The sequence below is a fragment of the Anabrus simplex genome, chromosome 1, assembly GCF_040414725.1.
Source record: "Anabrus simplex isolate iqAnaSimp1 chromosome 1, ASM4041472v1, whole genome shotgun sequence".
NCBI lineage: Eukaryota > Metazoa > Arthropoda > Insecta > Orthoptera > Tettigoniidae > Anabrus > Anabrus simplex.
In genome coordinates this window covers 1,685,399,610-1,685,424,416 of record NC_090265.1, presented here as the reverse complement: position 1 = coordinate 1,685,424,416, position 24,807 = coordinate 1,685,399,610, and the positions used below count along the sequence as shown (strand labels likewise).

At 40.9% G+C, this 24,807-nt stretch overlaps 1 protein-coding gene across 1 annotated transcript in view; it reads left to right on the top strand.

Annotated features, from left to right (window-relative positions):
* RIOK2 (RIO kinase 2) overlaps nucleotides 1-24,807 on the top strand; it is a 96,146-nt gene that overhangs the window by 50,354 nt on the left and 20,985 nt on the right. Inside the window, exon 4 of the mRNA XM_067138403.2 lies at nucleotides 10,936-11,145. Coding sequence (XP_066994504.2) covers nucleotides 10,936-11,145 — 210 coding nt within the window. The remainder of the gene's footprint in view (nucleotides 1-10,935; nucleotides 11,146-24,807) is intronic.

The window sequence follows — 24,807 nt, the reverse complement described above, 5'->3', positions numbered from 1 at the left end:
TAATAATAATAATAATAATCATCATCATATCTGAAGAAACGGGGGATCCTTCCAGCAAATGCAGACACCTTGAGTGAATGTGGTGCTGAACAAGTCCCAAGCCACCTACTTATCTGTCCCCTCCTAGACAACCCATGCACATCACAAGATGTGTTTCGAGGGAACAACAAGGTCATCGCAGCTGCAGTTTTTTTGGAAATGCTGACTGGACATGGAAATTAATGAATGCATGAATGAATGACCATCATCATCTTGAACAGTTTCCAGCCTTTGACCAAATCTTTTGTTGATTCTGGGGCAAAGTTTTACAAACCCAGCCCTCCATGGAATGTAAAAGGCCACTGCTTACCTGGAAACCAGATGCCTTTCCAGCCTTCCCCAATCTAGGGTACACTAGGATCACCCCCCTTCCAAGAGGGCTCCTCTGCCCAAAGTCTTTGGCCCTCTCAGAGTGTTGGGTTATTTCCCACTGCTCAACACTCTGTATTCAGCCTGTGGCTGAATGGTTTACTCCATTACCCTAGCAGGGTCTCCTGACCAGATATGGGACCTTTTAACAATCATGAAATGCAAATAAACGATACCAAAATAGCCATAGTCTCAACGCCAATTGTCTGGCTGTAAATAACCTGATTCCCTGAGGTGACCAATGGCTTCGGGCGGATGAGTTTCCTTAGGTAGAGTGATGGTCGCCTCGGTGTAGGACATGATACTGGAATCCATCGAGTAGTGTCATACTCCAGATTAGGGGTACCTGCAAAAGGAATTGTTTGAGCGAGTTGGTCACATAGCTATGTACTTGAATTCGGAAGATGGCGGGTTTGAATCCCACCGGCGGCAGCTATGAAGATGGTTTTCTGTGGTTTTTCATTTTCACACCAGGCAAATGTTGAGTCTGTACCTTAATTAAGGCCACGGCTGTTACCTTCCCAATCCTAGTTGTTTCCTGCCCTTTATTTACTGTAAAACCTTCAATGTGTTAGTGCAACACACAAAAAAATAAAAAAGAGAGAAAAGCATCCCTAGTCCTAGTTAGGAGTGGCTTGTTCACCTTTTGGCAGTAACTCTAAAATGCCTTTGGGAGTGGCAACCCATCGGTAATATCAACCTAAAATGATAATGGCTCTTTTAAATCAGCTTCAGAAAAGGCTAGGGTGTTCCCCAGAAATAATGTGCAGTTCTTTTATGCCGGAGGAACTGTGAGAAGGGGCCAACCAGTAGAGTACATTATGAAGATAACAGTAATCAACCTCATTTCACTGACTGGAAAGTTAGAAGAGGTGGTTGATATCATGGAGAGTGATAATATAGTGATGGAATTGAAGGAAGGCTAAGTGGAGGGAAAAAGGAAAGAAGTTAAGGAAGGGATATACTGTCTATTTGGAGTGGAGGACATAAGGCAAAGAATGAAGTGGGAATAATAACAAACAAGATCTTAGATGAATATGTAGATAAAGTGGACTACATAAGTTATAGAATAATTAAAGATACAATGAAAGAGAATGGAGTAAAGGATTTCATCCCAGTGTATACCCTGAGATATGGGCAAATTCCTGAAGACACAGGATGGAGAGAAATAATGAATGTGGAAGCGATTGTTACGGGGGTCTTTAATGCAATGGTGGCATGGGATGGAAAAGGAATGGAAGAAGTAATTGGACCTTTCAGATATGGAGATAGGAATGAAGGAGAGAAGTTGATGGATTTAAAAAAAAAAAAATAAATAAATAAAAAAAAATTTAAAAAAAAATTTAAAAAAATTGGGAAATGGGTTAAGCGTGGGCAGTGCATGCTTCAGGAAGAAGAATAATAGGAAGATTACAAGATATCGATGGGAAAAAAGGAAAAAGACAAATTGATTACTTCTTTGTAGAAAGAGCAAATCGTAGATTGTTGTTAGATATAGCAGGCTTGCCAGAAGTAGCCTTTGATGGAGACTGTAGAGTAGGGGGGCAAAAATGGAAATATGAAAAGTAGTGAAAATGAAAGAAATAAGAAAAGAAAATACAAGTGTGGAAATTGAAAGATATGGAAGATACAGTTGAAACAACATACATCCAGAACTGAAGTGGAGAGTGTGGAAATGGAATGGGACATGTCAAGAAGGTATTTGTATTCTGTGCAGAGTGTGTCTGTGGTAGAATGGCTGTAGGAGTAAAAGAAGAAGAAAAGACCCCCCATGGTGGAATGAGAAGATAAAGACAGCTCTGCAAAGTAAGAAAGTATGGAATAGGCATAAAATGAAAGAATGTACCAGGAAATGAAAATGTGGTGCAAGAAAGTAGAAAGTGAAGGAAAGCTGAGAACAGTTTACACGAGAGTTGGAAGAGGATGTGGATAACAGTAAAAGGATGCCATATGGATTTGTAGGAAGGAAGATAAAAGATAGTTTACATAATGCAGATGAAACGGGAGAAAAAGTAGAGATAATACAACCAGAGGATATAAGAAAGATTGAAGGAGTACTTTGAACTTCTGAAAGTGAGAAGGGGTGTAGACGAGATGATAGAGATACATACCTGCCAACTTTCCCAATTTAGACGGGAGACTCCCGATTTTCGACAGTTTTTCCCGCCTCTCGATATTAGCTTACTTTTTGGTGAACTTCAAACATTTTTCAAATCCCGCCATTTCAGCTTTTTTTACGTCAGTGGCCGGAAGTCCTTCGCTCATTGGCCGCTTTCAAACGAAATATTGATGTTTATTAATGCATGAAATGTGCGCTAATGTATGATGTCTATTGAAACCTGTATATCACGACGCGAATATCAATTGTCAAGCTCTCGTTCTCGCGTGCTATGTTCGTGTTCGTTCACAGTTCACATCAGTCTGGTTGCCAGACTCATTGGCTGAATAGTCAGCGTACTGGCCTTCGGTTCAGAGGGTCCCGGGTTCGATTCCCGGCCGGTTGGGGGATTGTAATCGCTTCTGACTAATTCTTCTGGCTCGAGGACTGGGTGTATTTGTCCGTCCCAACACACTCATCATACCACTCTACCCTCTGAACAGGGTTGGCGTCAGGAAGGGCATCCGGCCGTAAAACAGGGCCAGATCCACAAGTGCGACGCAGTTCGCATTCGCGACCCCACAGGTGTGGGGTAAAGTTATATATTATTAAATTTCCTATCATTTATGTCTTAAACATTTTTACCGTATCAGCTGTGATAACAGAGATATTCGTGAATTTGTATTTTTAACCGACCTTGATAGCTGCATTATTATTTATAAGCTTCATTTTCTGTATTGATTGGATTCAATTTATAGACAAGAAAAGTGTTCCACCGATCAATACTTATTTATTGTGAATGAATTATTACACTAGTACCGGTTTCGGCCTGTCATTCACAATAAATAAGTATTGATCGGTGGAACGCTTTTCTTGTCTATAAACTTGATAGCTGCAGTCGCTTAAGTGCGGCCAGTATCCAGTATTCGGGAGATAGTGGGTTCGAACCCCACTGTCGGCAGCCCTGAAGATGGTTTTCCGTGGTTTCCCATTTTCATGCCAGGCAAATGCTGGGACTGAACCTTAATTAAGGCCACGGCTGCTTTCTTGCCATTCCTAGACTTTTCCTGTCCCATCGTCACCATAATACCTATCTGTGTCGGTGCGACGTAAAGCAACTTGTAAGAAGAAACAAAATTGGATTTTTGTTGCCAAGTCCATATCCGCACCGAGGTACGAGAAAATGGGTGAATAGAATTTAATGAAAATTGATACTGTACCAGGTAAGCCTATGTCCTGGCCCCTATCAATCGAAAGAAACGTTATTCCAGCATAAAATATCCGTCCGACGTATGAACATTTAAATAAAGGAATGTTCCAGCAGGTGCCAGACTTCACGAGTGCACTAGGCGAAGTCAAGTGACGTCACCTGTCGCTCGAAGCTCACCTCCCCTATAGATATTTCTCGAAAATAATTTTCTTTTCGCAAGCTTTTCAATGCCTTAACCAATTTCAACGGGACAAACGCTGAATTGTAGCGGACGTCATAAAAGTTAATCCCTGTGAATTTCGAATTAATCCATCCCATGGTTGTTGAGTTATAATAATTTAAAGTCTAAGAAAATTATACACTCACGGTCACATGGCCAGGAGAAACCACCCCTCCCAGTGCCAGCATATATATGTCAAGGCTAACAAGCAGAGCAGCGCAGTACAAGGAAGAGTAAACAGATGTGTGTGAGACAGAGGAGAGACCGACCCTCGTACAGTATGTCTGCGCAGTCACAGTGAAAGTACTTGCCGTCGCGTTTCCGGAACACGAAGTTATATCGCCGACAAAATTATAAAAGACGTCGCACTGTATTTAGTACATCGCGTCGCGACTACAGTCTAATTCTAAAGACATTTGAGAATATAATACGAGTGAACTTATTGAAGTGTAAATACCAAATATTTAACGTTCACAGAATATATCATTACGTGTAGACTTAGTTTACTTCACATGATATTGAACTTCTACAGAAACTAATGTGTAGAATTACCAGAACTCATTTCTTTTTGAGTATTGAACTGTGTTTCTTTATTCACGCCATATTAGTATACGACTTACAGTAGTAATCTGGGTGAATTCTAAGAACTTTTTCTGAGGTAATATGACGTTATAATAAGAAGATAATCAGAAAATAATCCTTAGTGACTTAATGACCATGTTCAAAGACTGTGATTATAGACTATGATTTGCCTTTTTCAAGTGTGAACTGTGTAATTATGGACGTTTCAGTAACGACTTTAAATAGTATTTCATACAGGAAGGACTGTGATTATTCATGTAACGTCTTAAAGTTCAATTACGCCATAAACTGAGTTCAACAGTAAATGACGGTGTCAGTGATAACTACTCACACTAAGTGAATTTTTCGTGTGCAAAAAATCACCTTAACGAGCTGCAATTCTACACGATCCAGTTCCAGCCGTCATCACCTCATCGGGGAATGTCAACATGGTGTGTTAAGGGAACATCGCCGACCCTGATTCTCCACGGAACATTCCAGATGTCCATCCTTCAACGTTTGTAGCAACATTTCTTTCATTAAGTGAGTAGTAACAAACTGACTAAAACTTTCTCATTAATTTTGAACAGTGGAAACTTCAGTGCCGCGTGTGAACAAATATTTCAGAGTTCTCATAGTTTCTCAGAAGTGATTAATTTAATTTTCAAATTTAATTTTCATATCTCATAGAAAGACTTTAGGCTTTTCGTGTACTATACATCAAGGTTTACAAACTGAAAAACTGAAAACTTGTAACAGAAATTTAATTTCTCATGTCAATTTGCAATTACAAGTGTGTGCTCATATTTAGAAAGACTTTAGTTGGAAATCTAATACCTCGTCTTCTCACATATGAAAGACTTTGGAATCAGTGATATTCATTTAATTTTCATGAACAGAATTCAGGAAGATTACGTTCAAACTTTTAATTTCAATGCCAGATTTGAGTCCAATAATCATATTGCAGGGTGAAGAATTAATAAATTGTTTAAAAAAAAAATGTAACCATCTATTATTCGCTCTGCGAGTCTATCCTACTCTGTATCGGCTCCAAAACCAAGTTCCACTCCCTGAGGTCCTACTCATGCCCTTTCCCCAAGAACTTTTCCTGGTACAATACGTAAAGTCGGGGAATAAGGAATTTTATTCACCCTGTTCGAAATGGTGCGGGGAAGGTGCCAAAAATTTAATTTGTAATAACCTATCTTATTGGTCATATCAAAAAGTACTACATAACAAAAGTTAGAAAGAATACAATTTCTGATTATTTTTATCTTATTCAGTTTTACTGTACCGACTATAATAATATTGGTGGTGATGGTGATTAAATTGTGAAGAATGAGAAAAAAGTCATTAAGGAACGCTTGAATAATAACACAAGAGGAAGTCATGAACGAAAGGACGAGTCACTTTACATTAGATGCTCTAATATCACGAAGTCGGAAGAAAACTAAATGTGAAGGCTTGCAATATAGAAAGCTCATAAAATTGAGCAACAATAACATTACTTTGACCATTGTTTGTTGTGATGTGCTTTGTGTATTCTGCTGCCATTTATCTCCGATAGTTGGGATTACTGCTGCGTAGGTGCATACCGGTATCGAGTATAACAGCCTGCCTGAATATTAGCGGGATGTAGCTGGGGAGTTCGAGATCTCTCTTCTTTAGCATTCCATTCCTCTGTTTCATAAATTCTCTGATACTACTGGTATGTAACACACTGGATCATCATAGTATTCCAGCTATTCGATCCCTACTCTGAGGCAGTGATTGGAATGAGCAGTGTGCACACTTAAATGGAATAATTACACAGGAGTGTTCGCGATTGTTTGTGGCCTGGTCATTCTAGCTCTGGAACTTTCAACTCTTAGATCGATTCCGTAGTACTTTTCGTTAAAAGTGAGAAAATGTGCGGTTTTTAATTTTATCGAATATTTCATACCACAGCATTGCTTTAATCACGACATTCATAATGACGCCATTGTAATGAGTAATGACCTATTTCAACTGTTGACTTCAGTTGGGAAAACTATAAGGACAGTCTTTCTGAGAATTCCGTAGCGAAACACGGCTACATCAGCTAGTTATTTTATACAACTAGTATTGCGCTTTCCATAATCGCACGGGTGCTTGATACAATATATTAATCTATGCATTTGCTAAATAATGGAATGACTGATTCACACGTGTGGAGCATGAATTCATACTATTTTCGGGAGGCTTATCAGAGACCGATCATCTCACTCACATACTTCCTGTGAGGGAATAGAGATGTGTAATTTTTAGCCTTGTAGCCTCACATAGCAACAGTCGGGCTTTGAAACAATAAGTGTATAAATATATCATAATACTGTATTGCGTAAGACATGTAGAGTAAGCAGTTTTGACAAATTGTATCTCCTGATTTCTGCTGATTTTTTTCTGATTTTCATATAAAAATCTCCTGATTTTTGGTTTTGTAAAGTTGGCAGGTATGGAGATATATTGTGAAGAGAGAGAATCAGAGAGTGGAATCACAATAGAACAGGTGGAAACGGCTTTTAAATTAATTACATTGGGAAAAGCAGCAGGATTGGATGAATTGTATGTGGAAATGATAAAAGCAGCAGGACCTGTTGGTCTACAATGGCTGTATAAGCTATTTAGATGTATTTGGAAATAAAAATTGGTACCAAATGACGAGTAGAGGAGTAGTAATACCTAATTTTTGAAGTTGGAGAAGAAGATGAGTGGTAATTATTGACTAATCACCCTCGTATCTTGGTTTGCAAAAATATTTGAAAGGGTACTAGAAAAGAGAATGAGAAGAAAGTTGGAAGGACTACAAGAAAAGCAACATGGCTTTCATAATGGAAGATGAACACTAGACCCCATCTTCAGTATGAGGCAGTTATGGAAAAACATTGGGAATACAGAAGACATTGCTTGATTTAGAAAAGTCTTATAGTAGTGTACCGAGAGCAAAGGTATGGAAAGTAATGCAACAGCAAGGATTTAGAAAATGGCAGCATACTCCAGACACTTGTGAGGAGAACAGAGTGGTTTTAGAATGAAACTGGACTGCAAGGAAATGTGCTGTCACCGCTGTTATTCATAAGGATTATGGACGAAATTGTGAAGGAGAGACAGGTAAAATACGGGGACAAGAGCTGAAGGAAATGCTGTTTAGAGATTGTATAGTTGTATGGGGAGGAAACAGAGGGGAATTACATGTTGAGCTAGATTATTGAAAATTATGGAATGAAAATCAGCATGGAAAAGAGTAAGACAGTGGTGTTGACCAGGGGAGAAAGGGAAGGGAAAGAAATTATGAATATAAAAGAACAAAACTAAAATTGTGGAAATCTTAAAGTACTGAAGTGAACTGATGCAGGGCTGGACATGGAGATCAGTAAAAGGATTCAACAACAATTCTGTTGTAGTTCCAACCTTACTCTACGGATCTGAATCCTGGACATGCTACAGTCGACGCCTTTAGAAGCTGGAACAGTATCATCAATGTTGCTTGAGGAGAATACTGCAAATAACTTGGCAAGACAGGCGCACAAATATCAGCGTTCTTGAAGAGACACACACCACCAGTATAGAATTGATGGTTTTAAGACGCCAGCTACGATGGACAGGGCACGTAGTTCGCATGCCCAATAATCGCATTCCCAAACAAGTGTTTTACTCTGAGCTATCAGTAGGTAAACGCTGTGTAGACGGTCAGAGGAAGCGATTTAAGGATGCAATCAAGGTTAACTTGAAGAGATGTAACATTGATGTTGATAACTGGGAGAATTTAGCCCTTGACCGTTCATCCTGGAGATCACTAGTCCATTACGGCACACTGTCTTTTGAAGAAAACTGCCGACGTACAGCAAATGACAAGAGGCAACGTAGGAAAGAAAAAGAAGTGCTGAGGAGACATAGAAATAACATCACTGCTCCACCTGGGACTACCTGTCCTCACTGTGGCAAATTGTGTAACTCCCGCATTGGACTGTATAGTCACCTCCGAACGCATAGATGAAGAGGCATCCTGCCTGGAAGACAAACCTACTCGATTATGAGTGTTTGCTATCATCACATCATCATCCATATTTTATTAGAGTGAGAGAAACCTGGTGTGGGGGGAAGGAAGTACCAGCGAAGTGTAAAAAGGCAATTTTTAAGATGTACTACTGACATATGCATGAGAGAGACCTGGCCAGTGAAATGACATTTTTTAAAAGTATGATAGGAAAGAGAGAGTAAGAAAGGAGGACGTCAAGAAGGAAATCAGTGTGGAAAAGCTTTATGGCAGAATGGAGAGGGATAAACTTAAATGGTTTGGGTGTGTTTTAAGAGGATGGAAGAGGGAAGTATACTGGAGGAGATGTTGAAAACACAGATAGGAGGAGGGTGAACAAGAGAGAGACGCAGACTAAGGTTGTTGAAAACGATCAAGAATAGTATACTGTAATTAGAAGAAACCTGGATTGGAACAGAGTTGAGGAGCAATGGTGTTGGGATGGAGCGTGGCATGTTACTATGGTTGTGTGTACCTCACCTCTATGATACTTGTCTGCTAACTTTGGCATCCCAGAGCTGCTATCTTGCTACCACACATCTTTTCCCTTGCTTGCAGCTTGCTTCACTGATCACCTGCTTCATCTCTCGCACTGTGACTTAACGCTACTTCGTTCTATAATAACATTCTCAGGTTCTTTTGAATCGCTAATTTGCATGTGTATAATATGTTGAAGATTATTAGTGTTGTGTAAATTTGTCACTAATTATTATGAATAGGGGATGTTGTGAACAAGTGCAAAAGTAATTTGAAAGTTAAAATTCTGTGTCCACCACCTTAATAACTTCAAAAATGTTTCTCAAACTAAAAAGCTTCAAGGTTATTTTAACTAAGTCGACCCTGAAAAATGTGGCCTCTATCTTACCGGGGAAAAAACTTTAAAAAACAAAAGCAAAAAAACTAATGACAATATTGGGAAAAGAAAGAGATGACCACAAAAGGTTGAAAATGAGCTCCTTAGACCTCTCAAAACTAATACGATTGATGTCAAAAGAAAATGAGAATTGACAGAGGGAGGTCAAGGAAGAAAGCGGAAGGTGAATTTGTTATAAGTGGAAGCAATGTCGTTCCGAGCTAAGGCACTTGGAGCATAAATCTGTAAATTGGAGAAAGTATAGCTTATTTTTCTTAAATCTCATTATAAATTATAAAAAGGTCTTGTATGTCAAATGTTTTTGGTACAATTTTTGTTTTAGTTCATTGGTAAAGAATGTTGCTATTATTAAGTTAGGAAACAAACTGCAGTGGACTCTTTTTAACTTAAACTCCACGGGGAATCACAAAAAATTTGAATTAACCAAGAATGACTATTTTAAGGAAAATATAGTATAGTACTGTATAAATACAGAAAATTTAATAAATTCATTGTAATAAATAATTATTACAGTATTATGCATTCTATTGTACCTTAACAGCTGCCATGTTGTCCTGTGCTGTAGATGAAAGTTTTCACTCGAAAATATACAAACACAACAGTAGTAACACACAATTTAGCACATGTAACAATACACTAATTTCATTGCTCATTTAAAACTATTAGTGATTTTTGTTTGTTTGGATTTGTTTAGGTTTACGTGATAGACAGAATCTTCAATTTCCTTTAAAGCTTGAACTGTGTCATCACATTTGATTGAGCTTCAACAAATCTTCTTAAACTTCCTACCATTTTGAAAGCCTCATATGTGGTCGGTACAGGCTCTTTTATGATATCATTATTACTCTGCTCTTTATCACTGGATGGATTGGAATTTTGTAGTACTTCTTGCAGAATCTCATCTCCTGTCAAATTTCCACATACTGTAACTTCAGTATCAACAGCTAAATACACGTCATAACTGACATTAGTCACTACTTATTGCCATCGGTCAGGTTCCACGTACATTTCTAGTTCTTCTGGAACAATTTCTGCGTTAGTTTTTTTAAATTCAAAGCTTGATGATTTTAGAATGGGGGAAGGAGAAGACTTCCAACGGCCAAGTACGGATGCCCATAGACAAGCGATGGTCAAGGCCATGCTGAATCCTACAATAATTGACAGTCGCAAAGATAAAGGTTAAGTCTGTTAGCAGTAGCAACTATCTGACCATAACTAGGAAACTAAAATAAAAAGAGAGAATTCTTGGGAATTATTTGAAGGCTTCAATTCGTGGAACCATTACAAGAGTAACTTGTGATAAAATCCTGACTTCAAATTATCCAAATTTAAGCTTTGAAAATTTGAATTACAAGATTTTTGTATTGATTAGAATAGGAATTTCAAGGGGAATGCACTTTGATTTGAATTATCCAACATTGAATTAACCAGAGTCCACTGTACTTAATAAATTTAAGCAGTTTTAATAAACATACTGTTTGGACGACCGTAATCAGTTTGAACGTTATAGGCTTGGTCGAACCTGTTTTCGCAACCTGAAAGAGAAACGAGACTACCATCAGCATCGTCACTCTATGTCCTGGCTATACCTGTCTCGTGTATCTGCCACCAAGGAGTTTGCATACATGAAGGCTTTGAAAGAACGAGACTTTCCTGTACCAGAACCCATCGACTTCAACAGACACTGTGTGGTCATGGAGCTGGTGGATGGACACCCCCTGTAAGTACTTCAGGCTCTGTTATAAACACCATGTTTGTTTCTTATTTTCTACTTCTGGAACATGGATTGTCAAGTTTAACCCTTGTAGATCTCATTTCTCAAGTTTTTTTGTGTATATGTGTGAATGTGTTAACACTCCTCCATTGTCTAGTTTTTTTATATGATCTTTGTTGGAAGAGGAGAGGAAAAGACAGCAGGTGTAGAGAAGCCGCTGGCCTCAATGTCAGATGACCTACTGCATTACTTACTTTATAGTCTTCTCTCAGCAGTATCCAGATATGCTGCAATCTAGGAAACACATACTTCTGTGTGTGCAAGTGCATTTTGCACCTGCTATCTTACACAAGGCATTGCTTTCCATTTGTTTCTCAGTTACCATACAGTAAATCCTAAAATAAATTTAGAACAAGCAAACTAGTAAACTGGACAGTGTGCTGTGGATCAGCAAACGAGTTACTGGGCTCAGAGAACAATGTTTGCAAAACGTGTTGTCGTTTCTCACAAATTCTTCAGTAAAGTAACTTTCCTCCCTATAATACCAATATAAATGGTCCGTCATTGGACATTATAAATTTTCCAGCTAACTCATTCTTGGTTGCCAGCGTTTCGCCCTCGTGTGCTAGGGTGGGCTCATCAGTTGGTACCTAGCACACCTACCAATACGCTGGCTAGTGCATACCGTGGAGGCCACTGCGTAGGCTAACTGGAGCCACCGGCAGTGCCAATGCACCAAGAGACTTTGTCTCATTATCAAAAATTGATGCCTGCTTGGCCATCAGATGACATAGATGTTGATTCCCATGGGGAATCTGAAATATTTGTCCTGAATGAGTAAATTTATAATACCAATATAAATGGTCCGTCATTGGACATTATAAATTTTCCAGCTAACTCATTCTTGGTTGCCAGCGTTTCGCCCTCGTGTGCTAGGGTGGGCTCATCAGTTGGTACCTAGCACACCTACCAATACGCTGGCTAGTGCATACCGTGGAGGCCACTGCGTAGGCTAACTGGAGCCACCGGCAGTGCCAATGCACCAAGAGACTTTGTCTCATTATCAAAAATTGATGCCTGCTTGGCCATCAGATGACATAGATGTTGATTCCCATGGGGAATCTGAAATATTTGTCCTGAATGAGTAAATTTATAATACCAATATAAATGGTCCGTCATTGGACATTATAAATTTTCCAGCTAACTCATTCTTGGTTGCCAGCGTTTCGCCCTCGTGTGCTAGGGTGGGCTCATCAGTTGGTACCTAGCACACCTACCAATACGCTGGCTAGTGCATACCGTGGAGGCCACTGCGTAGGCTAACTGGAGCCACCGGCAGTGCCAATGCACCAAGAGACTTTGTCTCATTATCAAAAATTGATGCCTGCTTGGCCATCAGATGACATAGATGTTGATTCCCATGGGGAATCTGAAATATTTGTCCTGAATGAGTAAATTTATAATACCAATATAAATGGTCCGTCATTGGACATTATAAATTTTCCAGCTAACTCATTCTTGGTTGCCAGCGTTTCGCCCTCGTGTGCTAGGGTGGGCTCATCAGTTGGTACCTAGCACACCTACCAATACGCTGGCTAGTGCATACCGTGGAGGCCACTGCGTAGGCTAACTGGAGCCACCGGCAGTGCCAATGCACCAAGAGACTTTGTCTCATTATCAAAAATTGATGCCTGCTTGGCCATCAGATGACATAGATGTTGATTCCCATGGGGAATCTGAAATATTTGTCCTGAATGAGTAAATTTATAATACCAATATAAATGGTCCGTCATTGGACATTATAAATTTTCCAGCTAACTCATTCTTGGTTGCCAGCGTTTCGCCCTCGTGTGCTAGGGTGGGCTCATCAGTTGGTACCTAGCACACCTACCAATACGCTGGCTAGTGCATACCGTGGAGGCCACTGCGTAGGCTAACTGGAGCCACCGGCAGTGCCAATGCACCAAGAGACTTTGTCTCATTATCAAAAATTGATGCCTGCTTGGCCATCAGATGACATAGATGTTGATTCCCATGGGGAATCTGAAATATTTGTCCTGAATGAGTAAATTTATAATACCAATATAAATGGTCCGTCATTGGACATTATAAATTTTCCAGCTAACTCATTCTTGGTTGCCAGCGTTTCGCCCTCGTGTGCTAGGGTGGGCTCATCAGTTGGTACCTAGCACACCTACCAATACGCTGGCTAGTGCATACCGTGGAGGCCACTGCGTAGGCTAACTGGAGCCACCGGCAGTGCCAATGCACCAAGAGACTTTGTCTCATTATCAAAAATTGATGCCTGCTTGGCCATCAGATGACATAGATGTTGATTCCCATGGGGAATCTGAAATATTTGTCCTGAATGAGTAAATTTATAATACCAATATAAATGGTCCGTCATTGGACATTATAAATTTTCCAGCTAACTCATTCTTGGTTGCCAGCGTTTCGCCCTCGTGTGCTAGGGTGGGCTCATCAGTTGGTACCTAGCACACCTACCAATACGCTGGCTAGTGCATACCGTGGAGGCCACTGCGTAGGCTAACTGGAGCCACCGGCAGTGCCAATGCACCAAGAGACTTTGTCTCATTATCAAAAATTGATGCCTGCTTGGCCATCAGATGACATAGATGTTGATTCCCATGGGGAATCTGAAATATTTGTCCTGAATGAGTAAATTTATAATACCAATATAAATGGTCCGTCATTGGACATTATAAATTTTCCAGCTAACTCATTCTTGGTTGCCAGCGTTTCGCCCTCGTGTGCTAGGGTGGGCTCATCAGTTGGTACCTAGCACACCTACCAATACGCTGGCTAGTGCATACCGTGGAGGCCACTGCGTAGGCTAACTGGAGCCACCGGCAGTGCCAATGCACCAAGAGACTTTGTCTCATTATCAAAAATTGATGCCTGCTTGGCCATCAGATGACATAGATGTTGATTCCCATGGGGAATCTGAAATATTTGTCCTGAATGAGTAAATTTATAATACCAATATAAATGGTCCGTCATTGGACATTATAAATTTTCCAGCTAACTCATTCTTGGTTGCCAGCGTTTCGCCCTCGTGTGCTAGGGTGGGCTCATCAGTTGGTACCTAGCACACCTACCAATACGCTGGCTAGTGCATACCGTGGAGGCCACTGCGTAGGCTAACTGGAGCCACCGGCAGTGCCAATGCACCAAGAGACTTTGTCTCATTATCAAAAATTGATGCCTGCTTGGCCATCAGATGACATAGATGTTGATTCCCATGGGGAATCTGAAATATTTGTCCTGAATGAGTAAATTTATAATACCAATATAAATGGTCCGTCATTGGACATTATAAATTTTCCAGCTAACTCATTCTTGGTTGCCAGCGTTTCGCCCTCGTGTGCTAGGGTGGGCTCATCAGTTGGTACCTAGCACACCTACCAATACGCTGGCTAGTGCATACCGTGGAGGCCACTGCGTAGGCTAACTGGAGCCACCGGCAGTGCCAATGCACCAAGAGACTTTGTCTCATTATCAAAAATTGATGCCTGCTTGGCCATCAGATGACATAGATGTTGATTCCCATGGGGAATCTGAAATATTTGTCCTGAATGAGTAAATTTATAATACCAATATAAATGGTCCGTCATTGGACATTATAAATTTTCCAGCTAACTCATTCTTGGTTGCCAGCGTTTCGCCCTCGTGTGCTAGGGTGGGCTCATCAGTTGGTACCTAGCACACCTACCAATACGCTGGCTAGTGCATACCGTGGAGGCCACTGCGTAGGCTAACTGGAGCCACCGGCAGTGCCAATGCACCAAGAGACTTTGTCTCATTATCAAAAATTGATGCCTGCTTGGCCATCAGATGACATAGATGTTGATTCCCATGGGGAATCTGAAATATTTGTCCTGAATGAGTAAATTTATAATACCAATATAAATGGTCCGTCATTGGACATTATAAATTTTCCAGCTAACTCATTCTTGGTTGCCAGCGTTTCGCCCTCGTGTGCTAGGGTGGGCTCATCAGTTGGTACCTAGCACACCTACCAATACGCTGGCTAGTGCATACCGTGGAGGCCACTGCGTAGGCTAACTGGAGCCACCGGCAGTGCCAATGCACCAAGAGACTTTGTCTCATTATCAAAAATTGATGCCTGCTTGGCCATCAGATGACATAGATGTTGATTCCCATGGGGAATCTGAAATATTTGTCCTGAATGAGTAAATTTATAATACCAATATAAATGGTCCGTCATTGGACATTATAAATTTTCCAGCTAACTCATTCTTGGTTGCCAGCGTTTCGCCCTCGTGTGCTAGGGTGGGCTCATCAGTTGGTACCTAGCACACCTACCAATACGCTGGCTAGTGCATACCGTGGAGGCCACTGCGTAGGCTAACTGGAGCCACCGGCAGTGCCAATGCACCAAGAGACTTTGTCTCATTATCAAAAATTGATGCCTGCTTGGCCATCAGATGACATAGATGTTGATTCCCATGGGGAATCTGAAATATTTGTCCTGAATGAGTAAATTTATAATACCAATATAAATGGTCCGTCATTGGACATTATAAATTTTCCAGCTAACTCATTCTTGGTTGCCAGCGTTTCGCCCTCGTGTGCTAGGGTGGGCTCATCAGTTGGTACCTAGCACACCTACCAATACGCTGGCTAGTGCATACCGTGGAGGCCACTGCGTAGGCTAACTGGAGCCACCGGCAGTGCCAATGCACCAAGAGACTTTGTCTCATTATCAAAAATTGATGCCTGCTTGGCCATCAGATGACATAGATGTTGATTCCCATGGGGAATCTGAAATATTTGTCCTGAATGAGTAAATTTATAATACCAATATAAATGGTCCGTCATTGGACATTATAAATTTTCCAGCTAACTCATTCTTGGTTGCCAGCGTTTCGCCCTCGTGTGCTAGGGTGGGCTCATCAGTTGGTACCTAGCACACCTACCAATACGCTGGCTAGTGCATACCGTGGAGGCCACTGCGTAGGCTAACTGGAGCCACCGGCAGTGCCAATGCACCAAGAGACTTTGTCTCATTATCAAAAATTGATGCCTGCTTGGCCATCAGATGACATAGATGTTGATTCCCATGGGGAATCTGAAATATTTGTCCTGAATGAGTAAATTTATAATACCAATATAAATGGTCCGTCATTGGACATTATAAATTTTCCAGCTAACTCATTCTTGGTTGCCAGCGTTTCGCCCTCGTGTGCTAGGGTGGGCTCATCAGTTGGTACCTAGCACACCTACCAATACGCTGGCTAGTGCATACCGTGGAGGCCACTGCGTAGGCTAACTGGAGCCACCGGCAGTGCCAATGCACCAAGAGACTTTGTCTCATTATCAAAAATTGATGCCTGCTTGGCCATCAGATGACATAGATGTTGATTCCCATGGGGAATCTGAAATATTTGTCCTGAATGAGTAAATTTATAATACCAATATAAATGGTCCGTCATTGGACATTATAAATTTTCCAGCTAACTCATTCTTGGTTGCCAGCGTTTCGCCCTCGTGTGCTAGGGTGGGCTCATCAGTTGGTACCTAGCACACCTACCAATACGCTGGCTAGTGCATACCGTGGAGGCCACTGCGTAGGCTAACTGGAGCCACCGGCAGTGCCAATGCACCAAGAGACTTTGTCTCATTATCAAAAATTGATGCCTGCTTGGCCATCAGATGACATAGATGTTGATTCCCATGGGGAATCTGAAATATTTGTCCTGAATGAGTAAATTTATAATACCAATATAAATGGTCCATCATTGGACATTATAAATTTTCCAGCTAACTCATTCTTGGTTGCCAGCGTTTCGCCCTCGTGTGCTAGGGTGGGCTCATCAGTTGGTACCTAGCACACCTACCAATACGCTGGCTAGTGCATACCGTGGAGGCCACTGCGTAGGCTAACTGGAGCCACCGGCAGTGCCAATGCACCAAGAGACTTTGTCTCATTATCAAAAATTGATGCCTGCTTGGCCATCAGATGACATAGATGTTGATTCCCATGGGGAATCTGAAATATTTGTCCTGAATGAGTAAATTTATAATACCAATATAAATGGTCCGTCATTGGACATTATAAATTTTCCAGCTAACTCATTCTTGGTTGCCAGCGTTTCGCCCTCGTGTGCTAGGGTGGGCTCATCAGTTGGTACCTAGCACACCTACCAATACGCTGGCTAGTGCATACCGTGGAGGCCACTGCGTAGGCTAACTGGAGCCACCGGCAGTGCCAATGCACCAAGAGACTTTGTCTCATTATCAAAAATTGATGCCTGCTTGGCCATCAGATGACATAGATGTTGATTCCCATGGGGAATCTGAAATATTTGTCCTGAATGAGTAAATTTATAATACCAATATAAATGGTCCGTCATTGGACATTATAAATTTTCCAGCTAACTCATTCTTGGTTGCCAGCGTTTCGCCCTCGTGTGCTAGGGTGGGCTCATCAGTTGGTACCTAGCACACCTACCAATACGCTGGCTAGTGCATACCGTGGAGGCCACTGCGTAGGCTAACTGGAGCCACCGGCAGTGCCAATGCACCAAGAGACTTTGTCTCATTATCAAAAATTGATGCCTGCTTGGCCATCAGATGACATAGATGTTGATTCCCATGGGGAATCTGAAATATTTGTCCTGAATGAGTAAATTTATAATACCAATATAAATGGTCCGTCATTGGACATTATAAATTTTCCAGCTAACTCATTCTTGGTTGCCAGCGTTTCGCCCTCGTGTGCTAGGGTGGGCTCATCAGTTGGTACCTAGCACACCTACCAATACGCTGGCTAGTGCATACCGTGGAGGCCACTGCGTAGGCTAACTGGAGCCACCGGCAGTGCCAATGCACCAAGAGACTTTGTCTCATTATCAAAAATTGATGCCTGCTTGGCCATCAGATGACATAGATGTTGATTCCCATGGGGAATCTGAAATATTTGTCCTGAATGAGTAAATTTATAATACCAATATTAGCTGGAAAATTTATAATGTCCAATGACGGACCATTTATATTGGTATTATAAATTTACTCATTCAGGACAAATATTTCAGATTCCCCATGGGAATCAACATCTATGTCATCTGATGGCCAAGCAGGCATCAATTTTTGATAATGAGACAAAGTCTCTTGGTGCATTGGCACTGCCGGTGGCTCCAGTTAGCCTACGCAGTGGCCTCCACGGTATGCACTAGCCAGCGTATTGGTAGGTGTGCTAGGTACCAACTGATGAGCCCACCCTAGCACACGAGGGCGAAACGCTGGCAACCAAGAATGAGTTAGCTGGAAAATTTATAATGTCCAATGACGGACCATTTATATTGGTATTATAAATTTACTCATTCAGGACAAATATTTCAGATTCCCCATGGGAATCAACATCTATGTCATCTGATGGCCAAGCAGGCATCAATTTTTGATAATGAGACAAAGTCTCTTGGTGCATTGGCACTGCCGGTGGCTCCAGTTAGCCTACGCAGTGGCCTCCACGGTATGCACTAGCCAGCGTATTGGTAGGTGTGCTAGGTACCAACTGATGAGCCCACCCTAGCACACGAGGGCGAAACGCTGGCAACCAAGAATGAGTTAGCTGGAAAATTTATAATGTCCAATGACGGACCATTTATATTGGTATTATAAATTTACTCATTCAGGACAAATATTTCAGATTCCCCATGGGAATCAACATCTATGTCATCTGATGGCCAAGCAGGCATCAATTTTTGATAATGAGACAAAGTCTCTTGGTGCATTGGCACTGCCGGTGGCTCCAGTTAGCCTACGCAGTGGCCTCCACGGTATGCACTAGCCAGCGTATTGGTAGGTGTGCTAGGTACCAACTGATGAGCCCACCCTAGCACACGAGGGCGAAACGCTGGCAACCAAGAATGAGTTAGCTGGAAAATTTATAATGTCCAATGACGGACCATTTATATTGGTATTATAAATTTACTCATTCAGGACAAATATTTCAGATTCCCCATGGGAATCAACATCTATGTCATCTGATGGCCAAGCAGGCATCAATTTTTGATAATGAGACAAAGTCTCTTGGTGCATTGGCACTGCCGGTGGCTCCAGTTAGCCTACGCAGTGGCCTCCACGGTATGCACTAGCCAGCGTATTGGTAGGTGTGCTAGGTACCAACTGATGAGCCCACCCTAGCACACGAGGGCGAAACGCTGGCAACCAAGAATGAGTTAGCTGGAAAATTTATAATGTCCAATGACGGACCATTTATATTGGTATTATAAATTTACTCATTCAGGACAAATATTTCAGATTCCCCATGGGAATCAACATCTATGTCATCTGATGGCCAAGCAGGCATCAATTTTTGATAATGAGACAGTCTCTTGGTGCATTGGCACTGCCGGTGGCTCCAGTTAGCCTACGCAGTGGCCTCCACGGTATGCACTAGCCAGCGTATTGGTAGGTGTGCTAGGTACCAACTGATGAGCCCACCCTAGCACACGAGGGCGAAACGCTGGCAACCAAGAATGAGTTAGCTGGAAAATTTATAATGTCCAATGACGGACCATTTATATTGGTATTATAAATTTACTCATTCAGGACAAATATTTCAGATTCCCCATGGGAATCAACATCTATGTCATCTGATGGCCAAGCAGGCATCAATTTTTGATAATGAGACAAAGTCTCTTGGTGCATTGGCACTGCCGGTGGCTCCAGTTAGCCTACGCAGTGGCCTCCACGGTATGCACTAGCCAGCGTATTGGTAGGTGTGCTAGGTACCAACTGATGAGCCCACCCTAGCACACGAGGGCGAAACGCTGGCAACCAAGAATGAGTTAGCTGGAAAATTTATAATGTCCAATGACGGACCATTTATATTGGTATTATAAATTTACTCATTCAGGACAAATATTTCAGATTCCCCATGGGAATCAACATCTATGTCATCTGATGGCCAAGCAGGCATCAATTTTTGATAATGAGACAAAGTCTCTTGGTGCATTGGCACTGCCGGTGGCTCCAGTTAGCCTACGCAGTGGCCTCCACGGTATGCACTAGCCAGCGTATTGGTAGGTGTGCTAGGTACCAACTGATGAGCCCACCCTAGCACACGAGGGCGAAACGCTGGCAACCAAGAATGAGTTAGCTGGAAAATTTATAATGTCCAATGACGGACCATTTATATTGGTATTATAAATTTACTCATTCAGGACAAATATTTCAGATTCCCCATGGGAATCAACATCTATTTCCTCCCTATGTCGAAGAGATGTAATGTATTTGTATATACATGTGGAAAGAATGAGGCATACTCAAATTATATTGCTAATAATGAGCAAAAGCATCATATGTTCAGCTTGTTACATTTTTCGAAACTATGTAAGTTGAGCAACATTAATTTTGTGCAGATGTTCATTATAGGGAGTGCGTTTCTAAAACCAATCCTTGCACAGATTGCATACTCTGACTTTCAAACATGGTGAGACAGACTGTAAGTTTGTGAATGGTTGTCTATTGAAGATAATAAAAATTTCTATCAGTTTTTTTTTTTTTTTTTTTTTTTTTCTGTCAAACTCTAATACATGTAAGCTGTACCACAAATACAGTATCTTCTGAAATAGTGGTGTGACAAGTATGTACATGCAGTACAAACTAACAGAAGCAGCTGAGTGTTGAAAAACTTCATCTCAGGCGTTGCATGAACTTTATTCGTACTAGAGCTGGCTTGAGAACACAAGTGTCTGGCAGGAACTGAAGGCCCAGCTGTCTTCTTAAAAACTGTAATTGTTTTGTATGAGAAGCACTGGATATATCCCGTGTATTTTAAAGTATTATTTCCCTTATTTCTCCGAATTTAGTCCAAGCAAAGCTTGTTGCTGGTTTTTCCTTCCCTTCTTCTGCTGCTGTAAATTCTCATGATATAATTTTATTCACAGCACATAATTTTGGCATTGTGTCGTGCAGTCTCTTACCATCAGCAGAAACATTGTTCGAGCTTCTACTTGAGGTCGACAGTGTTGTACCCTCATCAACATTCATTTTGATGCTTAATTAGTATAGGCCTACTGGTTAGAACTACAGTTTACCTACTACTGTGAGAAAAGCATTCAACCAACACCGATCGCTCTCCTTTGACCCATACACTTGTTATTTACATTACTTCGTTATTCGTCAGAGTCATTCCGTAACTGTCATTATAATCACAATTTGCCTTTTCAGTGCATTCATGGAGGGTGTACAATATGTTGCACTCGCTCTTTTGCAGCTCACTAGTGAGTATCCTGAGGGGCCCATCTTTTCATTCAGCTGATCCTATACTACAGTGAAACCTCATTAGTGCGTTCCTCATTAACATGATTTCCGGCATAGCACGTCGTAAATTCGAAGTCCCGATTCTCATCGTATTAAATCTATGTAAAAAAATTACCTCGCTTATCACGTCATGAATTTTTGCTATTACTGCTTAGAATGGAAAATTCTAAGTTCCCATAGAGGGAATTAGATATTTTTCACAAATAGAGCATGTCGAAAACAGAACAGATGTAAGGCTTTTCAGGCGTTTGCTCTATTAACCAGCGTTTTGTCTTAGGTCTAACACTAGACTCATCAGAGTGGGATGTGTCAGACCCTACCCACTGATGCTGGGGGTATGGAGGGAACTTATCAGAAGCCCATATAAGAGGCACAGTCTGATAACTGCATACAGGAGAAAAAACTCCACAATGGAATTATTGCCTGCCTGGCAATTCTGAATGGAAAATTCTTAGTTCCCATAGAGGGAATTAGATATTTTTCATCAATAGAGCATGTCAGAAACAGATGTAAGGCTTTTCAGGCGTTTGTTCTATTAACCAGCGTTTCATCTTAGGTCTGATAAGTTCACCTGCATACACCCTAGCGTCAGCGGGTAGGGTCTGACACATCCCACTTTGATGAGTCTAGTGTCAGACCTAAGACAAAACACTGGTTAATAGAGCGAATGCCTGAAAAGCCTTACATGTGTTCTGATTACTGCTTAGTACGATCACATGTTTCCTAGACCTGAAAAATGTTACTATATTTGTCATTCCTTTTGAAAGAAGCACAATTTTCAACTCGGGTAAGAGCCGTCACCACAGTTGCGTGATTATGGGAAAAAAGGCCTTCCTGAACTTCAAAGTATAAGTTGCACTTTCGGGGAGCAAGCCGTTAGCCTTAGGAATGTTCAGTTTTGCTTGCCGGTTAGCAGCGAGATTGCTGAATAGCAGAGTGAGCCTGTTTGTCCATTCAGAAGGTAGAAATGTATTTTGTTGTGAGTGGTGCGTGATATGGTAGCCTATATCTGGATTAGGAACATAACTGTGTGAAATTGATCAACATGGAGCATGTTTGTCGTGTGATAGCCTATTTATGAATATGGAAAATGTTGTAAAATTCCTTAATAATGAAGATAAAATTAAAATCTATCAGAAAGTGGACTGGCTTAAGTGCGCAGAGGTCCCGAATGTTGAAATTCGCACCTTGGAGTTTTAACTCAATCACTCAAGTTGGTCGAAGTTTTGTTCGATTCAGAATGTTGGCCAAAGTAGTGCCTGCTGGCGGACCTAATGTTTACAGTGCACTATGTCTTCTGGTATGGGCTAGAGCAATTTTGTTACTTTCATTGATCTGTCTCAGCTTTATCCTTGGCTTTGACAAAATGAAAGTGACTGAGGTATGAGTGATGCTAGTAATGCCATTCCTTCTGCAGCCAGTCCCTGCTATGAATGGCATGAAAATATTGCTCATAGGGTTGGTTGGTGCATGCATTTCAGTGGGCTTGGCAGACTGATATGTAATAGCAACCTCTGGCTCGGTGAGGAAAGCAACGGGAAACTACCTCACTCCTCATTTCCTTAGTACGCCTCTTCAGTGATGCCTAGGCCATCTATGACAGCTGATGGTGGAGCTGTTGAGGATCCAACCAGCCTTCGGGCTGAGGACTAAACATACACATACACGGCCAAAGTCATTCCTCACTCCTTTCAGTTGCAGGTGGTTGAGTGTAACCTGATGACCTCCAATTCATCGTCTAAGAGTGTGACAAGAAAATAATGTTTAACAACCCACTGCTCCGAAGTAAAGGACTCCTATTAACATTTGTTTTAGAAAGAGTGTGATCTGCAATAATATTTTGATATTTTTATTGGCCCCTTTGCACATGTTTTCATATTTGTTTCACACCTTTCAGTGTACCGGTACTTGTTATTTTATAATCCCCAGCAGAAAAGGTTTTCATATTTGTTCTCTTGTGCTTTTCATACCTTTTAACACTTTCCTCTCATCTTTAGAAATGGTAGATAGGCCTATACCGGTAGTTTACATTGTACCTGCAGATTCATGGCGTAAAATGCCCCCATAATATAAAAATAATATAGAAGCCTCCACCTTATCAATACAATGTTTATTTACAAGATGCAGTAAATTCAGTACCGGTTTCGACCCCTATGGGGTCATCCTCAGCTGTTATACATTAAGTCGGTTTCAAAAACATCACATTATAAGGACTAATGCCTTCATATCACTGACCCAATTTGACAGATCATGAAAAAGTAAATATTATAGTAGTATATCATCTCATTGACTAGAAAGTTGCTTATTATGTAAAGCGTCATCTCGTAGCCTGAGTCTAGTAAACATCAAATAAAATTTACAACGGTATATGTGGAATTATTACATATTTACATATATATTATTGGAACATACATTGTCTATTAAAAACAAATATATACACATAAAATTTGACCCGCTATAACAGACCATTTAAAAGTGGATGAAATGATAAAAACAAGATAAAATGGGTCCACATTTAACTCTAGTTTATACTGGTTTGTTGTTGCTGCATTATTCTTGTAATATGGTAAGTACACAGTGTTTGTATTCTACTGTTTAAACTTGTGATAGTTTTTGTTCATTCCGATGTTTTCTTGATTAATACTAGTATGATATATTACAGTTGTCTTGATGTACTAAATTATTATGAGAAATTGTGTGCACCATTGCTAAGTTAAGATAATGCCTATTATAAACTGGAGTATTAAGTAATGCCGTGCATCTTGGGATTAAAACTATGTCTATGTCAATCAATATACATAAGTTCTAGGTGATAACGTGAGGGCTTCCTTTATATTGTAGACTGTAATATCTGAAAATAGAGATAGGTTATGTAAGAAACGGCGTCTAATGGGCTAATAAAAGTGTAATATATGTATGATATACTTACGTTGAGTGTTGGCACTGTGTATGCTGCACGGCTGCACGTCGAGATCTGTTACGTGTTATTCTGGGGCTGTAGTTCGCGGATACGGAGGGAAAGTTTGGAGGGATGGGAGGGGCATCTGTGGAGAGATCGGAACTAGGGTAGGGAGGGTCTTTAGGCGGTTCATTTGTATGTATGGGCTGTTGTTTTTTAAAATTCTTTTCAGATAATAATTTTTTAGAAAGGGAATGACTGTATCGAAAAGCATGTTAGTTTTTTCTGTGATTTCATTTAGGTTGAAATTTGGGTTGACATATTGATCTAAATTAATGTAAAATTCTTCCAAGATGCTGAGCAAGGGGCTTTTGGGGTTTGTATTCAGAATTTGCATGTCATGGTTAATATTTGTAAATCTATGTTTTTGATCATCGATGTGTTGTCCCATAGCT